Raw genomic sequence first — 23912 nt, 5'->3', positions numbered from 1 at the left:
ATACAACAAGTTGCTGGCAGTGATCTCCCGAAGCCTCAGTGATGTCATGAAGGCTCTGAAGGGTTTCGCGGTTATGTCATCCGACCTTGAACTCATGGCCGACAGCCTGTTCAACAACGCGGTGCCGGATGTCTGGAACGCCAAGGCAAAGCTCACGCGGCAGCTCCTCGCCTTCCGACTCCGCTGTAGCTGCCAGCGATCAGATAACGCGTAAAAAAAAACAACATAATTTAGTGCTGTAACATCTTCCTGTTATTTATTTAACCTCACATCTCCACATTTATATTTAACAATTCTGCAAGACGGGCGGCAAACTCTCTATCTTTGAAAGAGAAACCTCGACCTTCAAAGACGGAGCACGTAATGAAAACGAACTGTGCATTCTTATCGGAATGACTTGAGGTAATGAGAATCCAAAATGTCAAATGCTTTGCATCGAGCGACTATTATAGCATCCATCTCTGCATCTTATTGAACACGGATCATCCAATTGACATTTGGGAGTGATTTCAGGGCATCGGATGATCTTTTGGTGACATTTCTGCTCTGATGGTCCCGGGCTCGGGCTTCCCTGGTGCCCAGCTGACTGGCTGTGCCTCTCTGCCCACCCAGGCCTACCCGTCTCTGAAGCCTCTGGCCTCCTGGGTGTCAGACTTGCTGGAGAGGATCGGTTTTCTGCAGGCATGGATCTCTGCTGGTAATCCACCCGTCTTCTGGATTAGCTGCTTCTTTTCCCCGCAGGCTTTTCTCACCGGAATCCTCCAGAATTTTGCTCGTCGCTCCGGCGCCTCCATCGAGACAATCGGATTCGACTTTGAGGTCAGACATTCTGTGTCTCACAGGTTCCACTGTTTTTACGTGTTCTGCAGGTGATCATTTTGTCCCTCTGTGATCCCTCTCAGATAATAGAGACGCCCGTTTCAGAGATAACGGGGGAAGCGGTTCCGGGATGCTACATCCACGGTCTCTTCCTGGAGGGGGCTCGCTGGGATGATGAGACGGGTCAACTGGCTGAGTCCAGACCCAAAGAACTCCACACAGAAATGGCCGTCATCTGGCTGGTGCCTAAACCCAACCGAAAACCTCCAGCCTCAGGGGTCTATGTTTGCCCCGTCTACAAAACCCTCTCACGTGCCGGTCAGTAAACAGTATCCGCCTCGGCTCATCTATATCATGTTTTTTTTGGGGGGGGGGGGGTCAATGAAAGTATTTTGTAGCCAAGGAGACGGAGTAAATCCAATTAACTTCAGCTCAGTGTGTTCCTCTGGCTCTCGTGTTTGTGTGCACCTGGTTTTGGTGCTTTTTACTAGCCGCCCAAAATAGATCCCAGTCCGTGTCCTGTTTCATGAAGCGTCTGAAAGTGCAGCTCTGTATTTTCCACCCGCAGCGTTCGGCCAACACCTCGCACCGCCACCTTACGCCACTCACAAACGCTCCGAACGCTGAGATGGAAAAACAGCAAACGCACGTCTTCATATGTGGCTGATCTCATTTGTGTTCCTTCTGCAGGGACTCTTTCCACAGCGGGTCACTCCTCCAACCACATCATGGCGGTGGAGCTGCCCTCGGGGCAAAGTCCAAGCCACTGGATCAGACGGGGAGTTGCTCTGATCTGCGCTCTGGACTAATGGATATCGCTTTACAGCCCAGGAGGTTGAGGGTTCACCTCTTATGGTTACTGAAAGTCATTTTGTCTTTCCAATAAAGATGTTCTCTGAAGCCACGGCTTTAATGTTTCTCTGCGAGTGTCAGGATAAACGATCCCGCTCCGGTGATCTTTGCTCTGAATCTGCTCCTTCCTTGCGCCCGTAAGACATGAAACACTCTGATTTACGCATGCTGCTGCTTTAAGGCGGTGCCGGAGGGCCAGTTGAGAAACATGACTGAACTGTAGGAGGGTGGTGCTTAAACAAACAGTGACAGTGAGAGGCCATGTGAGCATGTACGCTTTACGCACCGACTGACTCGGTCCACCGGAGACCCCGCCAGCGCGGCCATCGAGGATCCCGCTTTACTGCTTTACGCACCGACTGACTCGGTCCACCGGAGACCCCGCCAGCGCGGCCATCGAGGATCCCGCTTTACTGCTTTACGCACCGACTGTCTCGGTCCACCGGCGACCCCGCCAGCGCGGCCATCGAGGATCCTTTGTCCGCTTTACCCACCGACTGACTCGGTCCACCGGCGGCAGCGAGTCGGTGAACATGCTGCAAAATGAAAACGAACAAGAGAGAGCGCCAAAAGCCGAACCGGAGCCGGACTCCCCGACTGTCGACCCCGAGCCGCGGCGCCCCGCCGGAGACGGAACGGACGCGGACGCGGACACCGAGTCCGCGCACTCCCCCCTGCCCGCTCATCCCAAACTGGACATAAAGCGCAACGCCGTGACGGATGATTACAAGATCTCCAGTCAGGTTCTGGGTTTAGGGATTAACGGCAAAGTCCTTCAGTGTTTCAACAAGAAGACCGGGGAGAAGTGCGCGCTCAAGGTATGAAGAAGATGATGATGATGATGATGATGATGATGATGATGATGATGATGATGATGAGCATTAGGGTTAGAATGTTTAGCCACATCTTGATTATGGAAAATGTTGAGGCTACAAAAATGAAATATTATCCCCATTATTATGATCGAAACTAATCGACCAGCCAATACGAGCGTGCGCGTGCCTCAATAAAACCCGGTCCAAAGTTCTGCGTAAAGCTTTCTGCAAGCTGACTTTGTCTCTCCCTCTGGCACATGGACAGTTTGAATATGATCACAGCTCCGTTTAACGCTAAACCGAACCGAAAGTTATCACCTATCACCTGGCCGTGCGTTTCATTACGTCATGGACGCGCGCGGGGGGGTTTGACAGTGACGTCTCGGCAGCTCGTGCGGGCGTTCACGCTGAAAAGCGCACCAGGCCCGACAGAGATTCGCTGCTTTACACAGTAATCCATGGGGGGGGGGTTAATGTTAAAATACATGTTATCTTGTATTTGATTGTTGACAGCATCCAGAAAACTCATCATATGACCCCCCCCCCCCCCCCCCCCCTCATTTTAAAGGTCTGAGATGTGTTCTAGTCAATCGTAGAGAGTTTATTTTTGTCTATCTGAGAGGTTTTACTGCACTTTATTGTCATTTAAGACTGATTTACAGCATCGCCACTGTTGCTCTAATCTCAAGGCAAACATATTTATTCAGGCTTGTTGGAGGAAATTAAGGCAACCGGCTCACATGGCCGTCTGCTCTTATAAAAGCTATAATAAAGCTATAAATGACATGGCAGGCAGAAACCTGCCCCCTGCTTCGCTTCACAAAGCAAGGCGCTTGTAGCAGCCGACAAGTCAGCAAAAAAAAAAAAAGAAACTTCTCCTTTTGGCCAGCTGCTCCTTGAAACTCCCGGCCTTCACTTCCTCTTTGACAACGTTGGAAGTGTCTCTTAGTTTCCAAGAAATTACTTCAAGTTCACAAACAGTGTGTTATTTGTGTGTGTGTGTGTGTGTGTGAGCGTTCCTGTCTGTCGTCCATCGATGAGTCAGATTTTCTGTGAGTTCTCCAGAACCAATCTGTGACCAGACCGGCCGTCCGTACAGCAAGAGTCCACTCCGTCACTGTCATGTCCAAAAATACACTCTGACTGACGGAGTGTGTTATGTCAATGTCCACCAACTGTCGTGTGTGTGTGTGTGTGTGTGTTCACCAACAGAGTGAGGACACTTTTAGAAAGTGAGGACATCCTCGTGACTTCGACAGGACAGTTTGAAGGTTAGAATTAGTTCTAGGTAAGGGTTCGTGTAGTTCTGATGTTGAAGGTTATGGTTTGGGTCGGAGGATGCTTTATGTGTGTGTGTGTGTGTGTGTGTGTGTGCATCTGTCCATGTCAAACATCCACCCTGTTGTGTGACAAGGCCACCTTAATAGGTCCTCTACAATATAAGGAAAATATTTTAACGTTACCGTCAAGTGTGCCCTGAAAATAAGATTTATTTAACGGCACCGCTCTAAACGGCTGCTCATTATAGTCCTTATTATATTGAAATTATAATTATATTATATTTGATGGGAAACTGTCCTGCATTTCACCATAATTTCCATCATCAGTTGACCTGCTTATTGTTTTTCTCGACAAAGAGAAAACCATCCTGGTTTTGTGAGATGCTGGAAACACGAATCCGTCTTGAAGTCACGTCTCTCTCTCTTTGTTTGCGTCTCAGATTCTCTACGACTGTCCCAAAGCCAGACGGGAGGTGGAGCTCCACTGGCGAGTGTCGAGCGGACCGTACATCGTCCGCATCCTCAGCCTGTATGAGAACATGCATCACGGGAAGAAGTGCCTGCTCATCATCATGGAGTGGTAGGATTCCCATCAGCCCACACGTCCCGATCGATCCGGACATCGTTTTCCTTCGTTTGCTGCTCCTTCAGACATCACAACAACAACAACAAAAAATGTTTTACAGATTTTGATGAAGTTTGCATTCGCGTGGATCAGAGTCCGAGAAAAATGTGCGTAAATTTGAAAGTAAATCTCCGTACGACGGCTTATTTTCTCACTTTCTTCATTTTGGTGATGATCCAGAAGAGATTTTACCACCGAAATCTGGATTGGATCCCTAATGAGGTCAGGAAAAAATATTAAATTCTAACATTATGGATTCAAATATCAGTTAAAAATACACATAAACTTAGATGTACTTTTCATGGTTGGTGTATAAAGATACCAAGAACAATTTAGAACCTTTTGGTGATGATCCAGATCACCTTGTGGACGTTGTAAATCCAATTAGGAGGGGAATGAGCTGCTTGGCGGAGGTCTGCACTCTGTGAGTGATTTTTTAATTTTTAATAATATTTTTGCTATAGTATTGATAAGCCACCGCAGCCCTGCAAAGTCAGATTAATAATTAACACAATTGCCATAGCAACGCTTAGTAATGTACAATAGAGTTAAACTTCAGAATCATTTCAAGAATCTCCAGCATAGCATGTTTTGCTGTTCAGGAACTGTTTAAGCTCATCCAACCTGTAAACACCTGAGTTGCACTTCCAGTTTCACATGCGCCAAACCCACAACGCAAAGGCGACCTCTGCTGGTCCAACCAGGCACTACACTAGAAATGGCTCCCACTACAGAGTGAGTTAATGCAGTTTGTTGTTCTGGTGCATTGATTGCTGCAGATGTCGATGCAGCCTTCATGCCTCTTTATAGGCAGGTTAGTTCTACAAAACATTGATCATGTGGGATCAGTCAGATAAAAGCATTGTGGATATTGTTTTTAGGACTAGGACTACTCAGGAAAATCACAAGCTTGACCAAACATCAGAATTTAAGAATCATCCTACTTATAGGTCCTGTCCAGTATATAAATATACAAGCAAAACATTTTAATTTCAGAATGTTGCTTCCGCATAAACACATTTAAACAGCACCTTTCTGTAGTTGTGATCCGTCAAACACGCTTGTACGTTTTCACCCAAAACAGAAACATCATGCGTTAGACTGCTGCGCTCAGCTTTTTGCTGCTGCGGGGAGAGTCAACCTCAGGTCAGGTCACAAAGCCGATTCTGAAGACAGCTCAGCTCTGATGGTGAGATAAAGGGACGGGATTCCATCGGAGCTTCAGACAGGACAGCGTGTCGATGATGAAACCCTTTAATGAGCAAACACACAGCTGAGTGTTGAACTTTGTACTATTGTACCCTTGGAAATGGGGACAAAAGGAAGAAGAAACTTGCATTGCAGCATGGAAACGACCCCATCCTCTTGTTCATGGGAATATTAATCTGGCTCTTGATGACTAAATGGTTTCCACATGTTTATGTGGTACTCTATGATGATGACATGCAAAAAAATATGCTCTTCATTGAATCGCTTTGGTGCACATTGCAAACTAGCACAAAGATATTTTTAACAGTGGAAAGCAGAAACATTTTCGATAACGAGTTTCCGAAATTCTCTTTATTTTGATTACGACATTTTGTCACTTCATTGATCCAGTTTCCTTCCCTTTTACTAGAGGAGACGCATCGTTTTTAGAACGGAGGTTTCACTTATCCTTTCTCCGTACAAGAATCAGAATCAGATTACTTCCTTGATCCCAGAGGGAGATTCTATCGGCCACATTGCTCCACTCAACAAGACACAGCACTATGAAATTGACAGTATGCGCATAGTGCATTAATAGACATAGTCTACTATAATATTAAGAAATATAAGTCAGCTCAGTCATTAACCACAGACCTGTATTCAGACTCCTCCCCCTGCTGATAAGAAGCTTGAGATTTATATGTGTGTGTGTGTGTGTGTGCGTGTGTTTGTGTGTGTGTGTGTGTGTGTGTGTCCAGTATGGAGGGTCGAGAGCTCTTCAGTCGAATCCAGGCCAGAGGAGACCAGGCATTCACTGAGAGAGGTGAGAATCAGATCCTGGATTCTGGATCATTTTGAATTTTTCCTTAATTTTGCAGTAAATTTGTTCCTTGATATCTCGGTTGATTATTCACCGATGTTTATGGAGGTGCTTGGCGGAGGTCTGTTTCTAGTATTTGGTTCTTTTATCATTCGGACTTGCTTCTGCTTTGAGAGCGTTTGTTTTCCACTTTTCCTCCCAGAGGCTTCTGAGATTATGAGGGACATCGGAACGGCCATTGACTTCCTCCATAAGATCAACATTGCGCACAGAGACATCAAGGTGCCGAAATAAAGAATTCACAGCCCAAACGTGATTGGTTCTGTGTCATTAAAGGAAGTTGTGTCATCATTGTTTTCCCACTCTTGCCCAACTAGCCAGAAAACCTGCTGTACACTTCTAAGGAGAGAAACGGGGTCCTCAAATTAACAGACTTTGGTTTTGCTAAGGAGACCACGTTGCACAACCCCCTACAGACCCCCTGTTATACGCCCTACTATGTGGGTAAGTTGTTCTTTAATTAAATAGATTATATGAATGTAAATGGGACGAAACTTGTTTTTGCTGCAGTGGTTTTGTGCGTCTGATCTCGCTTCTAAATCTTTTTTCTGTGTTTTGTGAATGATCAGCTCCTGAGGTTTTAGGCCCAGAGAAATATGACAAGTCATGTGACATGTGGTCTCTGGGTGTCATCATGTACATCCTGTGAGTACTGGCCGTGGGGGGCCACTAATGTTGTATGGTACCTTTTTGCCTATGGATGCCGCTGAAAGTTGCTCGGTCTCTCTAGGTTGTGCGGTTTCCCTCCCTTTTACTCCAACACGGGCCAGGCCATCTCTCCGGGAATGAAGAGGAGGATCAGAATGGGCCAGTATGAATTCCCCAACCCAGAGTGGGCTGAGGTGTCACAAGACGGTAAGACAACCCCTAACAGGTTCTGCCAAGTGTTGAACGGTCCGGACCCGAGTGATGAGGTCAGCACCCGTAAAACCTAAAGTCTTGATTTTTGCGATCCGCATTTCGAGCCTCGCCTACGGCCGTGAGCGGCTGAAAGAACCGGATGGAAACCTGCTGAACTTGAGCAGTGTGCACGTAGTCTTATTTGTCGAGCTTGCAGAATCCCCCACGTAGACAATGAGCCCGAAGCCAGCAGTAATTTAGTTCGGGTTACTCTCGCTCTTCCAGCAAAAGATTTGATTCATCAGCTCCTGAAGACGGACCCTAATGAGAGAATGACCATCACTCAGTTCATGAACCACCCATGGATCAATGTAAGCGTCAGCGTCACGTACAACAACAAGACATTGCGTACTTCCCATTCTGCTTCCGGTTTGCTTCCGTCTTCATCTTTGTTCGTGTTTTTGGCACGCCCACAGCAGTCCATGGTGGTTCCCTCCACTCCACTCCACACCACCCGGGTTCTGACCGAAGACAGGGAGATGTGGGACGACGTGAAGGTCAGAAACAGCAAATTATGTTTCAAACGTAAAAAAAAAATCGTAACGGATTGAAAATATGTAAAAATAAATCTGTGTTTTCCATAATATAGCTCAAAGCATCTTTCATTTGACCCTGGTAAATATCTTTCAAGCAACTTAGTTTATAATCCTCTCTCTTTATTTGGTGTTGCGGTGCCAGAAGATGAGGCCTACAGCTTTTTTCAGCCAAAGCCGAAATTGGATTTATTGTATTTAGTACAACCTTAATGACTAGTTTAACACATGAAAGCCAACATATTAACAAGTTACATCATTTAGTGAGTGATAATAATTAAAATATCCAAAAAGGAGCTGTATTATTATGATCCATAATAGCCACCAGGGGGAAGCAGAGGTCAGAAACTAGGTCAGAAACTAGCCTGCACTTCACTTACACAGTACACAATGAAGAATGAACACGTTACGCACAAAATCTTGCGTTATTCGTTCCACTTTGCCCAAAGCCGTGTGTTTAAAGAATGAAAACACTACAAGTCACTCCGGGGTTGATTCCCCACTGCTGTACGACATGACGCCGTCGTGCCATCGCAAATAAGAAGCGCAACACATTCCATCACGACAGCTATGTATGGCCCAAGGGCTAAGGTGTCAAAAACACAATGCACCCTGAGTTCTGCAATGGTCAGTGCTAACGTTGTGCAAAAAATGTCACAGATCTCACTCTTGAACAGCAACTTCCCAAAAAGCACAGAACTTTGTGTTGCAAATTATGAAAAGATGTGGTTTATTTGCTTTCACACTTTGAATGATCTGCTCCTGGGCTTGATACTGAGCACACAGCAACCTTCTTTGGTGTGAAGGTAAAAGCCAATGTAATAATTTTTAGGACTCCTAAAGCATCAGGAAATCCATCCTGTTGATGTTTTTGCCGGCAAAACATTAATAAGATGGATTTTGTCTGTTTGTTTGTCTGACTGTTAGCAAAATAACTCAGAAAGTTACAGACGGATCTTTATGAAATTTTCAGGAAATGTTGGGAATGTTAGCAGGAACAGAGGATTAAATTATGGCGATTATACAGAAGAGATCCTGGATTCTGGATCACTGAATTTTTCATTCAGTAAATGAGCTTCAAAATTTGTTCCTAAATATCTCAGTTGATTATTGACCGATGTTTACGGATTTTGACACAGTCATGTAGGGTGGGGGCCTCTATGTCAGCACCAAATGTATTCTGGGTCAGATCCAGATTACAGATATTATTGAGGTTTTTCTTAACATGAGGGCATATTTGTGTTTCAGCCTACAGTGCTTTTAATATTAGAGATTTTTAACAAGCGTCGTCTTATAGTTGAGTCAATTCCACATCGGAGCAGGTCAACATATCTGTTCCATCTTTAATACCTGATTAAACAGATCCAGTTTAAATCAGGGTAAATTTTCACAACAAAACTATTTTGTTTTTGGACCCTTTCAATAATATCTCTCTTATTCCCTCCACAAAGGAGGTTCTGTTTCTGCTGCCTTTACCAAGTCGCTGTGGAATTATTAGTGAATTTATTATATCTTCAAAAGCTCTGGATCCACATCCAGAAGAATCCAACATTACTGAAAGTTATGCTTTTTGTGAATAACTTGTAAACTAATAACAACATAAATGTGAATCCAGATGCTAAAAGTTTGTTTTCATGGTTAAGGAATCTAAAAATATAGATCAAATAAATGTAGGACAATAAATAAATGGTGTAAATGACAATATGGGTTGGGGGGGGGCTGCTGAGGTGCTTGGCGGAGGTCTGCGCTCTCCGGGTGCTTTTCTCGTTACAGATGTGACCTTTCTGAACCAAACTGTCCCATCGACGTTCTCTTCCTTTTCTCTCACAGGAGGAATTGACCAGCGCTTTGGCGACCATGCGCGTGGACTACGACCAGGTGAAGATCAAAGATCTCGACACCTCCAGTAACCCGCTCCTTAACAAGAGACGCAAAAAGGCCGCCGCAGGGGCCAAGATCGTGTCCACAGTCTGTCAAAGTCAGTGATTCAGAAAACTGTCGGCGGGGATCCTGGCAGGGCTGAAATGATTCAGGGATAGCAGCTCCAAAGGGCGGGGGGGGGGGGGGGGGGGGGGTAAAAGGGTTTGTGAAGGAGAGGATCGTTTCAAGAGCAGCGCGGGACTCACTGGTTGTCGAGGAAATGCTCTCTGACATGGAGGAAGCAGAGCTGGACAGTCCCGAAACAAATCGAGACGTGATGTCGGATGTTTCTGCTGTCTGTGGGCCTCGTCTGCTTTTCATTATTTTCATGTTTGTATCTATTTTAAACCTTTCCTCTTTGAAAGTACTTGAGTACTCTTGATTTTATCCAGATACTATCTGTACTGTACTTGTGCTGAAGGCAAATGACTGACTAAAGTTTATACATTTAATTTGATTTTTTTTTTTTAAAGCATGCTCTGTAAATCCTTTATCTTGATCCTTTGACTAGAAACATTGATCCCCCCCAAAAAAGTCAATTTCAGACGCAACCATTCCCAACCAGCCAGACCCCCCGCCCCCGATCTCACCCCCAAGAGTTTTTGCACAGACAAATCATAGTGATCTTGCGTGTTTGAATGTTTCGCTGCCTATTTTGACTTCCCTGTTGTGACTTTTCACAACAGTGCGTAAATCACATGCAACCAAACCCACTGTGGAATGGGCCCACTGTGAAACTACAACGCTCACTATTACCATGCATTGTCTTAAATTTTATCTGACTTTCAGAGATTAAAGAAACATCTGGCGCTAACAGCCTGGTCATTTACGCCGTACCTCCATAGAGACATATTTTGTCAATCCTGAGGGAGAATTTTTCACTAAAATGGCCGCTCGCGCACGAGAGATCACCTTCTGCTTCCTCTGTGCACAGCTTGGCGTAAGAACTAATGGGGTAACGCTCGGCTGCGCTCTCTCCCGATGAGTTGGGACACTTCTTGAGAAAGTTCCTGCGTCTCTTTTTTCGTGTCAGTAGATGTTGAGTAAATGGCACCTTGTAAATCGGGGCCTGCAGGATTGCTCTCTACGATAGATCTATGCGATTCATCCATACAGGTGAACAGGAAACTTTAGAAACGACAGCAATCGTGTGGGAATTTTCTTGTCCCGCCTTGGAACAATTCTCTTTGTAATCGGGCCTGTTTGACTATAAATAGCAGCGGCGGCGTAGCTATTTGGGATGCTGCCATCAAACTAAGCCTGGCAAAGGTCAGTGTTGTTATGTTTGGATTCGATGCCATCATGCTGTGTACCTTTCCCCCACTTCAAGCACATGGGCCCTGTGCAGTATTTAGAGAGGAAAGGTTAGGAATGCCAACCATAAAAAAAAAAGTACTTTGCTTCCCCTGCTGAAAATAGGAGGCGTGTGCGTGATTGAGCCCCAAATAGAGCGCGGCCTCTCAGCTGTTCCTCACTGCTTGGGGAAAAAATAAAATAAAAGTGTGTAAAGGCTTCAGAATTAGACGGATTGTGAGTGCACTCTTAATTACAACAGTATCAGTAACACTGATCAGTGTATCCGTGCAGGACACACTTCCTTATCGTGTCGTTTCACTGATCCTCCCTCTGCGGAGGCTTCAGTAAAGCCTCGGCATTAAATCAGAGCTTAGGCTCAGCCACACTTTAATCACGCCGTACGTCGCTATTTCAACACTCATCACAGGACAGGACATGTTCTGAATACTTTTTTATTTTTATTTTTATAGATCTAGAAAACAGTTCTGCTGAAGCTTCAAGGCAAGTTCCAGCCCATCGCTCTTTTAATGCCCTTTTTGACGCAGACGGGGTCTCATGTCTGTCTTACTATGAAATAAAAGTAGTAGTTGTCTTCAAATTAAGTAACCTGGTATGAATACTGACCACTAGGCACAGGTCTATTTGCAATCAGACATATTAATAGTGGAGAGGGTAAAATTACAAACTGAGGAGCCAGCAAGTAAAGGCCATCGCTGCAACAGTCTCACACATGACGCCTGCTGTTTCCTGAGACGGAGAGACAGGTCCGACTAGTATTCTTTTTACGTGTGGAGGACGTGCTACCGGAGGCCACCATGTGTCGGGTGGGTGGGGGTGGTTCACTTCGCCCTTCGGGGAGGAATGCGTCGCAGGCCGGCTTTGACCTCTCTGACCTTCAGTTTGTTTTTTGCTCTCTAGATTTTGTCCGAACCTTTCTGAGGTTAAATGTCTCCCTTTCTGCTCATCCTGCATGATCTGTGAGCTTTAGAACGGGCCCTGATGTCTTTCTGTTCTCTGTCTGTTTGTGTTTATTGTCTCCCTAATTGACAGATGTGCACAGGACTTGCCATTATCACAGGCTGCTGATACGTTATCAGAACCGCCACTGAAATCAGCTCGAGTCAAAAGTGCATCCGCCTGATGCAAGTAACATGAAAAAGGTCATTTATATGTAGTGCTTAAAAGAATTTGATGAATAAATATAAACGTATCTTTAACTTTGTTCGTATTTTCTTGCTCTGCAAAGTTTGGTTGATGACATGAATAGAAATTAAAATTTAAATGAAAAGAAAAGAAAATCTTTAGAAGTTAAATTCAGATAAAAACGTGTTTTTCCTCCCTGTGCAAAATCATACACTTTTGAGCTTGGTGCAAACCAAAAGGAAAAACATAAACCACTACATCAATAATGAAAGAAGACTGTTGTGAATAAACACTCTCGGGCAGAAAAACAGGTTCTGCAAGTCCGAGTGTTCCCTGAAACGCGGAATCGTCGGCTGTCGTTTCACAATCCATAGTTTTAAATAGTTCATCCTCATATTAAAACACAAAACACAAAACCGCTGAATGTTCCCTTTCTGCTTTATGGTGTGATATTTTAATTTTAACCTATAATTGTGACCTTTGACCTACAAAACTCTGCAGACATGCGATGCGTTTCGCTGCAGGACTATAAAGTTTCTTTAAATGTACATGGAGAGAGAGCGAGAGAGAGAGAGAGAGAGGGTGGGGTGTGAGGGGGGGCAGGTGAGGTTCTACCTCTCTCCATCCTGCTTTGAATAAAGGGTTCCCTCCGACAGGCGCGCACACCGGGTGTAAACACACACACACACACACGCACGCACGCACGCACGCACGCACGCACGCTCCGGCAGCATCATCGCAGCGCAGCGCAGCGCCGCGCAGGCTGCTGTTTGGATCCCCAGACGCAGCGCTCCATCAGACAGAGGTCCACGATGAGAGGCTGCTCCGGCCGACCCGAGCGGACCCACGGCCGCGCAGGTGAGACGCGCCGCTCCGGAGCGGGACGCGTGGAAGTTTAACTCGGTGCGTCTTTTACCGGAGGGTCGACGGTCGAGCAGCCCCGCCGCCGTAAACAAGAGTTGGTGCGCTGGCAGCGAGACCTTTACCCTACATGCTACCGACAGCCCGTGTGTGTGTGTGCGTGCGTGCGTGTGCGTGTTTATTTATAGTGAACGCCTCGTTTCCAGCAGCATCAGCTGTCTGCCCCTCAGAATGAAGACACGGGCCGATGCTTGTTTGTTTTTGGACCCGATGCTTTAATCACAATAAAACCCCGCAGAAACGTTTCATGTCGATAGAAGCTCTTTGAATCGATAGAAGCTCTTTGAATTAGTATTTTTTAAATCTTATTTTAATATTCCACACAGTAACCGTGACGTGCGGGACGTCGTGCGGGACGTCGTGCGGGACGTCGTGCGGGACGTCGTGTTCTTGTTGTTGATCGGTTCTTGGTAGCGCGGCAGCATTTTAAGTCTTCAGAATGTTTGGACCGGCTGCGTGTTTGAAGCGTGACGTTAACGCAATGTCATGTGCGTGTGTGTGCGTGTGCGTGTGCGTGTGTGTGTGTGTGTGTGGGGGGGGGCGTTTTGCGGTTTATCATAGGACAAGCAAAGAGCTAAACGCTGTTAGCTTCAATCAGCTGGCGGCTGCTGGGTGGAGCACGTAGGCTGCTTCCTGTTCATGTCCCAGTGCAGCTACAGTACACAGTACACAATGTAGTACACACTGTAGTACACATTAGCTGTAAAGTATTACGTCGTTATTACACAATTCCGAGTTTGCATGATGCTTGTCCTCAGACTCTGATATGTGCCCCCCCCCCCCCCCCCCCCACTTAAAACACTTACTATGATTCTTTTATATAAACATTTATGTCAACTTTAAATTATGACGGTGTTTTGATTGTAAACGATTCGTTTAAAATTATTTTAGTGCTTTAGTTGAACTTTTATATACTTTTAACTTCTATATTTTTCGCAATGCTCTTTTATTGGCCATCAGAATGCTAAAATCATTGCATGCCCCCAAAACAAGATCATTTCACACTTATATGACCTTATTTGTCACCTCTGGAAAGAACATTGTGTTTTTGTCAGAGTTGATTTGACTTTCGGAAGGTTTGCTCTAAAGTTGGGGAAACAGATGAAGTTTAACGCAGGACAGGATAAGAAGTGGTTTTAATATAAAGACAGATGTGGACTCTCGCTTTCATTTTCTTCAGCATGGCCAGAAATGGCACGGCGCTCTCGAGCGACATCTAGTGGCCAGTCTGGGATGGTGTGACTTAAAATAAATTTTGTTGTTTAAAATATAAATATGGAGCTATTATATATTTTATTTCAGCTACAGCTTCATGCTATTTTTATTTAGCCCCATTTCACAACATACTCATGTACACTTTGATTATACATTTGGGCTTCATACGAGCTCTCTCGTTCAACTAGTGAGCCTTTTATTTGTGGACGTGGTGAATCTGACACATATTATGTGGTTTAGGAGCAGTCAGGGAATTTTAGAAAGAATGAGCTTTTTAATTAGAAACCCTCCATCTCACCATATTTAGGTCACATTCTCTGTTGCCCCATCGAGGTTCACTCAAAGGCTTATTATAATCTGTTCGTCACATGAGTTCATGACACTTTCCTATAACCTCTGTTTCTCCACCAGTGATATTTTGGCATGTAGAAGTTCTGTCACTGGTACTTTTAGGATGATCAGAAATACTCAAAGAGTCCAGAAGGCCTCCCGAGTCGAATGGTTTGAACCCAGATGGGCTCTTTTCTTACTCCAGACGATGCCTCTCTGGTTTTGTGACATTTTGAGCAAACAATCCTGCAGTGACAAATATCAAGCAATCCCTCAAGCAAACCTCTGGGCTAAGAGACAGCCAAACAAAATGCTTCCTCTTAGCAGTGCTCAGCATGCGATGGACGTTCACTTCTGCTACATTTACTTTCTGCAATGGCTTTACTTTTTCATGTGGTCACAAGAGCCATGGTTGAATCTCAGCGCTGATTTCCGAACCGACTTGTAACTGAACTGTTGTTTATATAAATCTCTAAACTTCACCCACACTCTCCTCGTTGACTGCGCACCCACGAAGGAGATTAAAGAACCGGACGAGGGTTTAGAACCCCCCCCCCGCTAACACGTGATAGTTTTCAAAAACGCAATATTATCAGTGGTGCAGCCGGTAAACTCATTTTCTCTGCGAATCAGTCTTTTCAAGCAAGTAATTTACGGTTAAATAGAAGAGTCGTTGCGCCTATACTACGGTCATTACGGCCGTTCGCTAATTTTCACTGGCCAGACCGGACCACGTGACAACAGCCCACACAGGCAGAGAGAGGGAGGGCGGATGACGGCTCGAGGGAGACGACCGAGCTGTCTCCGTCCGCGCGGATGATGAAACACCGGTCACCTTCAGAGCAGCATCACGGGAAGAGGTCCCGCGTTCCGGCCGCGATGGAGGATCCGCCGTTAAAGCCGCGGGAGCTCACCCAGAACCCGCTCGAGAAGATATGGATGCCGTGCAAAAACGGCCTTCCCGAGACGCACATTTGTCAAAGAAAGGGTGCGTGTGCGTTCGGTAACTAGTTCACCTGCTGCGTCACGTGACGGACGAGTCGTTTGAAGCCTGATGCTAAACGCGGAGCGAGAAGAATAGCGTTAACCCGCCCCCCAAAAGCGGAGGTCCATCAGATGTCCGGTGCTCGCTAGCGCGGAGTGCGGAAGGATTTCTGTTTCACGGTTACGTAACGAGTAACGCGTGGATGCTCGCACCGGGGAGGAGGACGGGCCGGTGCGGGGTTAGCCTCGAACCGGGGAGGAGGGCCGACCGGTGCGGGGTTAGCCTCGAACCGGGGAGGAGGACCGACCGGTGCGGGGTTAGCCTCGAACCGGGGAGGAGGGCCGACCGGTGCGGGGTTAGCCTCGAACCGTGGAGGAGGACGGGCCGGTGCGGGGTTAGCCTCGAACCGGGGAGGAGGGCCGACCGGTGCGGGGTTAGCCTCGAACCGGGGAGGAGGACCGACCGGTGCGCGGTTAGCCTCGAACCGGGGAGGAGGACCGACCGGTGCGCGGTTAGCCTCGTGTCTTACCGACCATTGTTAAGAAAAGGGGATTCCGTCCCTGCGTTCGATCTGCGCTCACATTCCAGAGTTATTATTATTATTATTATTATTATTATTATTAAAGCTGAATCTCTGAATATATTCTAACATTTAATCATCTTTTTTTATTTTAATTGAATCTTTTCTCAAGGTAAAATGGATAAGAATTACATTTAAGATGCTTCTCTCACACACTTTTTTATTTTTTTTATTTTTTTTAACTCTTTTGGAATCACCCGGCCATGACGAGGGGTGAATTTGGTGTGAAACTAACTGCATTTATCCAAACCGCCCTTTTCTGTCCTCCGTTCGATCAGAAGTGACTTCCTGTCTGTCCCCCCCCCCCCCCCCCCCCCAGTGTGCATGACCAACTGTCCCACCCTGATCGTGACCGTCGGCCTTCCTGCCAGGGGGAAGACCTACATCTCCAAGAAGCTGACCCGCTACCTCAACTGGATCGGCGTGCCCACCAGAGGTGCCATCTCGCCCTGATGAGCTTTAATTAAAAATATTTAAAAAAATGGCTCATTGATAAAGAGGATAAAGGCTTGATTATGTTCAGGGCGCGTCTCAAACAGGAAGCTGATCCCGCGTTTCCTTTCCCCCGTAGAGTTCAACGTCGGGCAGTACAGGAGGGAGTACGTGAAGATCTACAAGTCCTTCGAGTTCTTCCGTCCAGACAACGAGGAGGGTCTAAAAATCAGGAAGTAAGGCGCGACGATCCTCTCGCCTGGTTGCCGTAGCGATTGGTTTTAGCGACGGAACGTGTAACGTGTAACGGTGCTTCCAGGCAGTGCGCCTCGGCGGCGCTGAGCGACGTGCGGCGGTATCTCTCGGAACAAGGCGGCCAAGTCGCGGTGGGTCAGCCGGTTTGGGAAAAGCTTCGAGGTGGTTTCGTTTGAAAAATCTAAAAAACTAAAGTTTATTTTGCGTCGTTGCTCGGCAGGTCTTTGATGCAACAAACACCACCAGGGAACGGAGGGAGACCATCATCGGGTTCGCGGAGCGGAACGGGTTCAAGGCGAGCTTGCCGATCCCGGGAAGAGTTTCCACGTGGCGTTCGCTCTTCCTCTGCTGAGCGCCGTTCCTTTCTCCTCCTCGTCTTCCTCAGGTGTTCTTCGTGGAGTCTGTGTGTGAAGACCCAGATGTCATCCAGGAGAACATCGTGGTGAGAGTCCGTTTCCTTTGGACGCGTTACGGACGCGTCTCTGTCCTGCTCACCCCGTCCCCGCCTCTCTGTCCTACTCCCTGCGTCTCTGTCCTACTCACCCCGTCCCCGCGTCTCTGTCCGACTCACCCCGTCCCGTCCCTGTGTCTCTGTCCTACTCACCCCGTCCCCGCGTCTCTGTCCTACTCACCCCGTTCCTGCGTCTCTGTCCTACTCACCCCATCCCTGCGTCTCCGTCCTACTCACCCCGTCCCCGCGTCGCTGTCCTACTCGCCCCGTCCCTGCGTCTCTGTCCTACTTGCCCCGTCCCGTCCCCGCGTCTCTGTCCTACTCCCTGCGTCTCTGTCCTACTCACCCCGTCCCCGCGTCTCTGATCAGCAAGTGAAGCTGGGCAGCCCCGACTACACCGACTGTGACTCCGAAATCGCCGTGGAGGACTTCATGAAGAGGATTAAGTGCTACGAAAACTCTTACGAGACGCTGGATGAAGACCTGGACAGGTGATGATGGTGAATTTGTCCGAGCTGTGCAAAATAAAATGCAAATAAGTATCTTGGTAAATTAGATTTGAGGACAGTTTAGTTGTTTTATGCGTATTTCCAAACAGATGCCGGCTTCTTGACATCCATACTCTGGTTTTTGGCTTATTGTAACCCCCCCCCCCCCCCCCCCCCACTTCAGAGACCTCTCTTTCATCAAGATCATGGACGTGGGTCAGCGGTTCCTGGTGAACAGGGTACTGGACCACATCCAGAGCCGGATCGTCTACTACCTCATGAACATTCACATCACGCCGCGCTCCATCTACCTGTGCCGCCACGGCGAGAGCGAGCTCAACATCAAGGGTCGAATCGGAGGCGACTCGGGGCTCACGGCCAGAGGCAAAGAGGTGCGTGCCGACGGGCGAAGCTTCGCTTTTCTTTTTTGTTTCTTGGCCAACCAGACGAGTTGTTGAGCGATTGCTTTCTTTCAGTTTGCAAAACACCTGGGCCAGTTCATCCAGACGCAGGGCATCAGCAACCTGAAGGTGTGGACCAGCCAGATGAAGAGAACCATCCAGACCGCCGAGGCGCTCGCCGTGCCCTACGAACAGTGGAAGGTCCTCAACGAGATCGATGCCGTGAGTGTCCGCTTCACGGACTGCTGTTCGGCGACGGCTGCGTGGCGCTGAGAGGCTCCAATCTGCGCGCGGTGTCCTTTCAGGGCGTGTGCGAGGAGCTGATGTACGAGGAGATCCAGGACCACTACCCTCTGGAGTTCGCTTTGAGGGACCAGGACAAATACCGCTACCGGTACCCGAAGGGCGAGGTCAGTTAACGTTTGCGTTAACATTGAGGTTGCGTGGAGCCGCGTCCAGACAGCCGCTAGCCACTAGCGCGCCGCTAATGAGCCTCCGTAGCAGAAATGTGGGATTTAAGTCCAACATTTCGTTCACGCTTCTTTCCGTCTGCGCGGGTTTAACTTTTTTTTAAAAATGTCAGTCTGGCGACCTCAAATTGATGACTTGGCAGTATTGTGACAAACGGATTAAAGGGGAGGTTGCGTTTGAGTTGAGTGCCTCTTGCGGTCTGTCCTCCGCCGTCCTGCTTTACCTCCGACTGTCCCTCCTGTCTCAGTCCTATGAGGACCTGGTGCAGCGGCTGGAGCCGGTCATCATGGAGCTGGAGCGGCAGGAGAACGTGCTGGTCATCTGTCACCAGGCGGTTATGCGCTGCCTGCTGGCCTATTTCCTGGATAAGACCGCAGGTCAGTCTCGGAGCGAAACCCCAAGGAGCAGTAGAATTTTTTTTCCTTGCTGGAATTGTTCAAGGTTCAAGGTTACTTTATTTGTACCCGAAGGTAGATTTGTTTTGCTGTGAGGTAAAGTTAAAACATCCACTATCCATTTAAAACCAGCAAACATACATATAAAATCTAAACATCTAAACAAACCGTTCAAAGTGCTCAAATAATATTTCATCAGCGCCAGTAAACCAAGAAGTCATAATAAAATAAAATAAAAATTTAAAAAATTTAAAAAAAAGTTTGCAAACCACAATAAAAGGAGTTACAACACAAGATTTAAGACTATGATTAAAATAAAACCCGATAAAAAGAAGAAGGATTAAAATACAATTGTAACTGCTTTGGTGTGTTTGTTTCCCCACAGAGGAGCTGCCGTACCTGAAATGCCCGCTGCACACGGTGCTGAAGCTAACGCCGGTCGCCTACGGTAGGACCGGCCTGTTCGGAGCAAACAGTGCAGCTTAGAACCGATGAACTGATGAAAGCAAACGTCTCTCTGTGCACTCAGGGTGCAAAGTGGAGCTCATCGGTTTGAGTGTGGAAGCGGTCGACACTCACAGAGAAAGGCCCGAGGTCGGTATAGCAACGAGACGACAGGCAGGCGACACACAGCGCCTGCTTTTAAACGGGTCGGTCTGGTAGAATCCGGTGTTGGACGACGACCGGGTATATTTAATCGCCAGAAACGATGACGAACGCTTCTGTTTGCTTTTCACCTTCACGCCTTTCAGATAAACACGTCTCTGAGTGGACGGTGGAGTTTAGCGTTTTAATCCAGGAAAGCATGAAAAGTACTCGTATAAATACTTGTATAAAGCAGTTATTATGCAGATTTACTCTATGATAGCAAGTAGTATTGATGATGTAAGGGTTTGGAATTAATGCAGCGGGATCATTAGACACAAATCTAAAGTTTTAGATTGTGTTTGTTTGGTCCCACCCATGATTTGATCCCTCTCCCTCTGTGTGTGTTTCTTTTTTAGAACGTAGAAGTGTCGCGGATATCAGAGGAGGCTTTGCTCACAGTGCCGGCTCACGAATGAGGCGGTGCCCTTCACCCCGCCCCTCTCGCTGTTCCTCCCCACCGTCCACCAGTTTAATCTTCGCTGTTTGTATTTTAAGATGTGATGATGGTGGCGATTGACTGGAATCCAGTTTTTACTTTTGATCTTTGATCCTGTGGGCTCTTCCTCCTCTTTTTGGAGACCGAGCTAAAAGCCTGTGAAGGGCTTTCCTTTCTGAACTCGTGCTCTCGAGTGTGAAACAGACGCCAGCACCTTCTCGTGGGTCTGAAGTCTTGAAATGATTTCAGTGCTTGTCTTTGTTAGAAGTCAGAACAATGCCGTGCTTTTTTTTTTTTCTTAACATTTTTCACATGGAATCATCTGTTAACGAAATGTGCTCTTTTACACTTTGTCTCTGGTTTTCTATTTTCTGGAGGAACAAATGTCAGTTCGTTTTTCTCTTTGTTCAGCGTTGTCAAGACTCTTATCTTAATTCTGAAGAGAGAATATATGATATTTGTATTTATGTTTCAAAATAAACTTCACTCAACCACGTCGTGTATCCTCGCCACGCTCTTGTGCTTCATTTTATAAAGTTCAACATCGCTGACACTGAATGTAAACCTTCAAAGTAAAACAGATGTTTTTACTGTTGAGATCTGCGGATCAGATGATCGCCGGATTGCCCTTCCAGCTTTCTGCAGATTTCTATTCATTCATATGCAAAGGATCTGCTGGGGTTAAAGCCCGGTCCTTCGAGGTCCTTCCTCTTTTACCAGGGATGCACAGCGGTGATGACGTGCCTCCTCTTCCTCCTTCCGCTCCTCTGCCACACAAACACACACCTTTTGGTCTTTTGTTTCTTAAGAAAATTGAAGAAGCTTCGTTTGAAAACCTTTCGGGCATCAGTGTTCAAATCTGAAAGATACGCAGTACGTATGCATTTGTATATATTTAAGCATTAACCATGTGGTTTTTTTCCCAAATTGTGTGACTGTTGTGCAATCCGAAGGTTAACCTTCTTGGAAGATGATTCTTAAAAGCTATTTTTACTACAGTTTGTTTTTTTTTAAACTTTTTTTTTTAACGAATAAAGTTAAATCAAGCCTTTAACACCGACATCCTAGCATATCCGAGCAGAAATGTGAAAGACTTGAATGTCTCAACTCCACTACAATAAAGATGCTATTTTTTTTATAACGCAACCTCTCATCAGTTTCTTCTTCCTGATACGTCCATTGAGAGGCAGGAAGAGGGACAGAATTAAAGTACCAAATCTATAAACACGTTTTATTTTGAATACACGGGCTTTGGCGGGTTCTTTACGCACAGATCACGGCTTCCCTCAACGGAGAAATGTCAGATACAAATTTGAAGTAACTGAACATACAAGACCGACGAAACAAAACACAAAAACGTAGCCGTCTGAAATCGCAACGACACTTTTATTGCCGACGTATTCATGAATATCAACTCGATTAATACTTTAAGGACCCGCCTTTGTTTGGGGATTTGTTCCAAGTGGCTGAAAATGAAACTAGTATATATTTCATTATATACAGTCGTTGATATTCACGAGCACAGGGAAACGCTTGAGGCGGTTGCAAAGGGAATCATCGCCAGACAGGTCTCGCTGCTCACTGATTGGCTCCTTTCATTCTCCACTCTTGTGCCGATTGGCCCCTTGCAAGCTTTTCCCAGCTTTGTTTTTGGACCGTGGCCAAAACTACCCTCAGAACTGCGGACAGCAGAAAGCAAACGTTTACCAAACGTGACAAGCGTGCCAATATTCCCCCGCGGAACTGTAAAAGCAGGTTCCTTACGTTCCTGAGGAATTCCTCAGCGACGATACGCGCTCTCGCATTCACGGACAGCTTCATCTCGCTGATCTCTTTGTCGATCTCCTCCATGAAGTGGATTACGAAGTCCACCAGCTTGTGTTTGTACATCTGCTCTGTGTGGAAGTTGGTGATCAAGAAGCTGATGTCGTATCCCTGAAATCACAGAGGAAGCGTATCGATTTAAAAGTATTCATCGGAATACAGATATCAAATATTGAGGTATTCCATGTTTGTGTATTTCTCACTTTATTTGTGTCATACTGTCGTTAATCCTGATTTACCCCCCCCCCCCCCACACACACACACACACCAGGCTTACCTCTACCGGCTTCCTCCTAAGAATGAAGAAGCTCTCTGCTCTCATCATCATGAAGCGCATGAACTTGTGGCAAAGGATCTTCTCAATCTCATCAGCCTAGAGTGAATCAAAAAAACAATAGTCAAAGAAAACGAGGAAACGGTCATAATTCCAAAGCAAACACAGAGAACTGCTTTTTGAAATCACCTGTTTGACGGCGATGCTGACTCTGACGGAGTTGACAGATCCCTCGATGAGAACCTTCTCCTTGTCGTTACGGCTGATCACCACGGGCTGAAGCAGCAGCTCCTTGCTGCTCCTTTTAAGAAGAGCATAATCAATCCATTATTACAATTCCAAACAGGCACGATCCAGTCCGCCACTGTGCCCAGATGGATTCAGATAAACTCTTGCGTTTATGCAGAACACTAAATATAACCTTAACATTCAGCCTTCATAGGGGGAGATACCTGCAGCAAGTCTCCGCTAGCCCACGCTCGAGTCATTTTTACACTTCCTACATTTTCTTGAGCAAGTCCGTACTCGTTGAACCGCGTTGGATCTCAAGGGCTGGAAAAATGTGAGGCAGCAAGACAGAGAGCTCTGACTCCGCGTGTGTGTGTGTGTGTGTGTGTGTGTGTGTGAGAACGTACCTGACCTCCACCTCCGGCTTGTTGTGACGCTCCACCACCTGAGAGGAGAAGTTCTCCAGACAGAGGGCCGCCTGCAAGGTGGCCCTCACGGCGTTTAAGTAGGGGCGAAGGGTCGCAGACTGGAGGAGAAATCGCAGACTGGAGGAGAAATGGATTGAGATCAGTGTCTGGATGGGACCTCATGGGGCAGGAATGGGGGGGGGGGGGGGGGGGGTCTTGTTTTGATGAGTTCACTACTCAAACTGAAACTCACAGTCTAGTGTGGGCCAGATTTAACAGAACCAGGAGGCCCATTCTCAGTTACACCTTTAGATCTTCGATGTAGACTCGGGGGAAAAATATTTAAGTAAGTAAAAACATTATAGTAATTAAAGAAATTACCTGAAACGACATTCTTATACTTTAGCATCGACGTCAGTAAACAATATTCCTGGAGATGACCGACATTGCAGCTCAGCCACATTATTTTTTATTATATTATCAACCCCATGCTATGTAGGTTCCCCCCCCCCCCCCCCATTATCTAATAACAGGAAACAATGAAGAAGAAGGAAAAGACATGCCGGATCAATGACTTTAGTTTCTGTGAATCGCATCAAGGATGCCCGACCTCTCTTTTTTTACAGCCAACAGTATAAATCCCGTCTACGACGCGCGAAGCTAGCCAGGTAAACTAGCCTCGAATGCCGTCAGAGTAAGTAGATGTGCACCGCCTAAATATAAGATATAAGGATACAGCTAAAATAAAAAGACTTACCATCTTGCGCTGCAAAAGACGGAAGTTCTTGAGACAGCCACGCCTGGGACTCCTCTTCCGTAACTCCTACATTGGCGAGTACAGCTGGTGTGCGTTCGTTTTACTTTAGCGGGTCTCTCTGCACAAGAGTTGACGCTGTTCGATGATATAACTCCGTCACGTT

At 46.6% G+C, this 23912-nt stretch overlaps 4 protein-coding genes across 5 annotated transcripts in view; 3 read left to right on the top strand and 1 right to left on the bottom strand.

Annotated features, from left to right (window-relative positions):
* Nucleotides 1-1698, top strand: part of LOC137898147 (dynein axonemal heavy chain 1-like) — a 37528-nt gene extending 35830 nt beyond the window's left edge. Inside the window, 4 exon segments of the mRNA XM_068742145.1 lie at nucleotides 1-121; nucleotides 613-819; nucleotides 903-1137; nucleotides 1510-1698. Of these exon segments, the coding sequence (XP_068598246.1) occupies nucleotides 1-121; nucleotides 613-819; nucleotides 903-1137; nucleotides 1510-1628 (682 nt within the window). The 3' untranslated portion in view covers nucleotides 1629-1698.
* A 229-nt stretch (nucleotides 1699-1927) lies between these two features.
* Nucleotides 1928-9956, top strand: mapkapk3 (MAPK activated protein kinase 3). The gene is made up of 10 exons (XM_068742813.1): nucleotides 1928-2489; nucleotides 4207-4346; nucleotides 6338-6402; nucleotides 6602-6681; nucleotides 6777-6903; nucleotides 7029-7104; nucleotides 7190-7314; nucleotides 7585-7670; nucleotides 7776-7856; nucleotides 9723-9956. The coding sequence occupies exons 1-10, from the start codon at nucleotides 2205-2207 to the stop codon at nucleotides 9876-9878; spliced, it is 1221 nt and encodes a 406-aa protein (XP_068598914.1). The 5' UTR covers nucleotides 1928-2204; the 3' UTR covers nucleotides 9879-9956.
* A 3069-nt stretch (nucleotides 9957-13025) lies between these two features.
* On the top strand, nucleotides 13026-20761 carry LOC137898765 (6-phosphofructo-2-kinase/fructose-2,6-bisphosphatase 4-like). Of its 2 annotated transcripts, none has more exons than XM_068742810.1 (14): nucleotides 13026-13109; nucleotides 16602-16718; nucleotides 16854-16950; nucleotides 17034-17100; nucleotides 17190-17264; nucleotides 17355-17411; nucleotides 17790-17911; nucleotides 18093-18300; nucleotides 18385-18531; nucleotides 18615-18719; nucleotides 19028-19157; nucleotides 19561-19623; nucleotides 19705-19769; nucleotides 20180-20761. In XM_068742810.1, the coding sequence occupies exons 1-14, from the start codon at nucleotides 13064-13066 to the stop codon at nucleotides 20237-20239; spliced, it is 1359 nt and encodes a 452-aa protein (XP_068598911.1). In that variant the 5' UTR covers nucleotides 13026-13063; the 3' UTR covers nucleotides 20240-20761. The 2 variants fall into 2 exon arrangements, with proteins under 2 accessions (XP_068598911.1, XP_068598910.1); XM_068742809.1 differs by lacking the exon at nucleotides 13026-13109 and adding an exon at nucleotides 15479-15705.
* Nucleotides 20762-21626: 865 nt separating this feature from the next.
* On the bottom strand, nucleotides 21627-23829 carry LOC137898486 (actin-related protein 2/3 complex subunit 4-like). The gene is made up of 6 exons (XM_068742528.1): nucleotides 23750-23829; nucleotides 22993-23111; nucleotides 22547-22658; nucleotides 22361-22456; nucleotides 22024-22194; nucleotides 21627-21938 (listed from the first exon to the last, which is right to left on the bottom strand). The coding sequence occupies exons 1-6, from the start codon at nucleotides 23750-23752 to the stop codon at nucleotides 21933-21935; spliced, it is 507 nt and encodes a 168-aa protein (XP_068598629.1). The 5' UTR covers nucleotides 23753-23829; the 3' UTR covers nucleotides 21627-21932.
* Between the last annotated feature and the right edge of the window lie 83 nt (nucleotides 23830-23912).

This window comes from Brachionichthys hirsutus, chromosome 8 (genome assembly GCF_040956055.1).
Source record: "Brachionichthys hirsutus isolate HB-005 chromosome 8, CSIRO-AGI_Bhir_v1, whole genome shotgun sequence".
In the NCBI taxonomy this organism is placed as follows: Eukaryota; Metazoa; Chordata; class Actinopteri; order Lophiiformes; family Brachionichthyidae; genus Brachionichthys; species Brachionichthys hirsutus.
Note: the sequence above shows the minus strand (reverse complement) of the source record. Positions and strands in the feature narration are given on the sequence as shown.

What these genes read in the sequence shown, in the direction of transcription:
- LOC137898486 (XM_068742528.1), bottom strand. An exon ending in AAGCCGGAGGTGGAGGTCAG is followed by an intron (nt 22,659 to 22,992) that starts GTACGTTCTCAC and finishes TCTTCTTAAAAG; the next exon opens with GAGCAGCAAGGAGCTGCTGC. An exon ending in TTAGGAGGAAGCCGGTAGAG is followed by an intron (nt 22,195 to 22,360) that starts GTAAGCCTGGTG and finishes CTGTGATTTCAG; the next exon opens with GGATACGACATCAGCTTCTT.
- mapkapk3 (XM_068742813.1), top strand. Translation starts at nt 2,205, where the DNA reads ATGCTGCAAAATGAAAACGAACAAGAGAGAGCGCCAAAAGCCGAACCG. An exon ending in TTGCGCACAGAGACATCAAG is followed by an intron (nt 6,682 to 6,776) that starts GTGCCGAAATAA and finishes TTGCCCAACTAG; the next exon opens with CCAGAAAACCTGCTGTACAC. An exon ending in TGAACCACCCATGGATCAAT is followed by an intron (nt 7,671 to 7,775) that starts GTAAGCGTCAGC and finishes GCACGCCCACAG; the next exon opens with CAGTCCATGGTGGTTCCCTC.
- LOC137898765 (XM_068742809.1), top strand. Translation starts at nt 15,534, where the DNA reads ATGATGAAACACCGGTCACCTTCAGAGCAGCATCACGGGAAGAGGTCC. An exon ending in GATCGGCGTGCCCACCAGAG is followed by an intron (nt 16,719 to 16,853) that starts GTGCCATCTCGC and finishes TTTCCCCCGTAG; the next exon opens with AGTTCAACGTCGGGCAGTAC. An exon ending in CGGAGCGGAACGGGTTCAAG is followed by an intron (nt 17,265 to 17,354) that starts GCGAGCTTGCCG and finishes CGTCTTCCTCAG; the next exon opens with GTGTTCTTCGTGGAGTCTGT.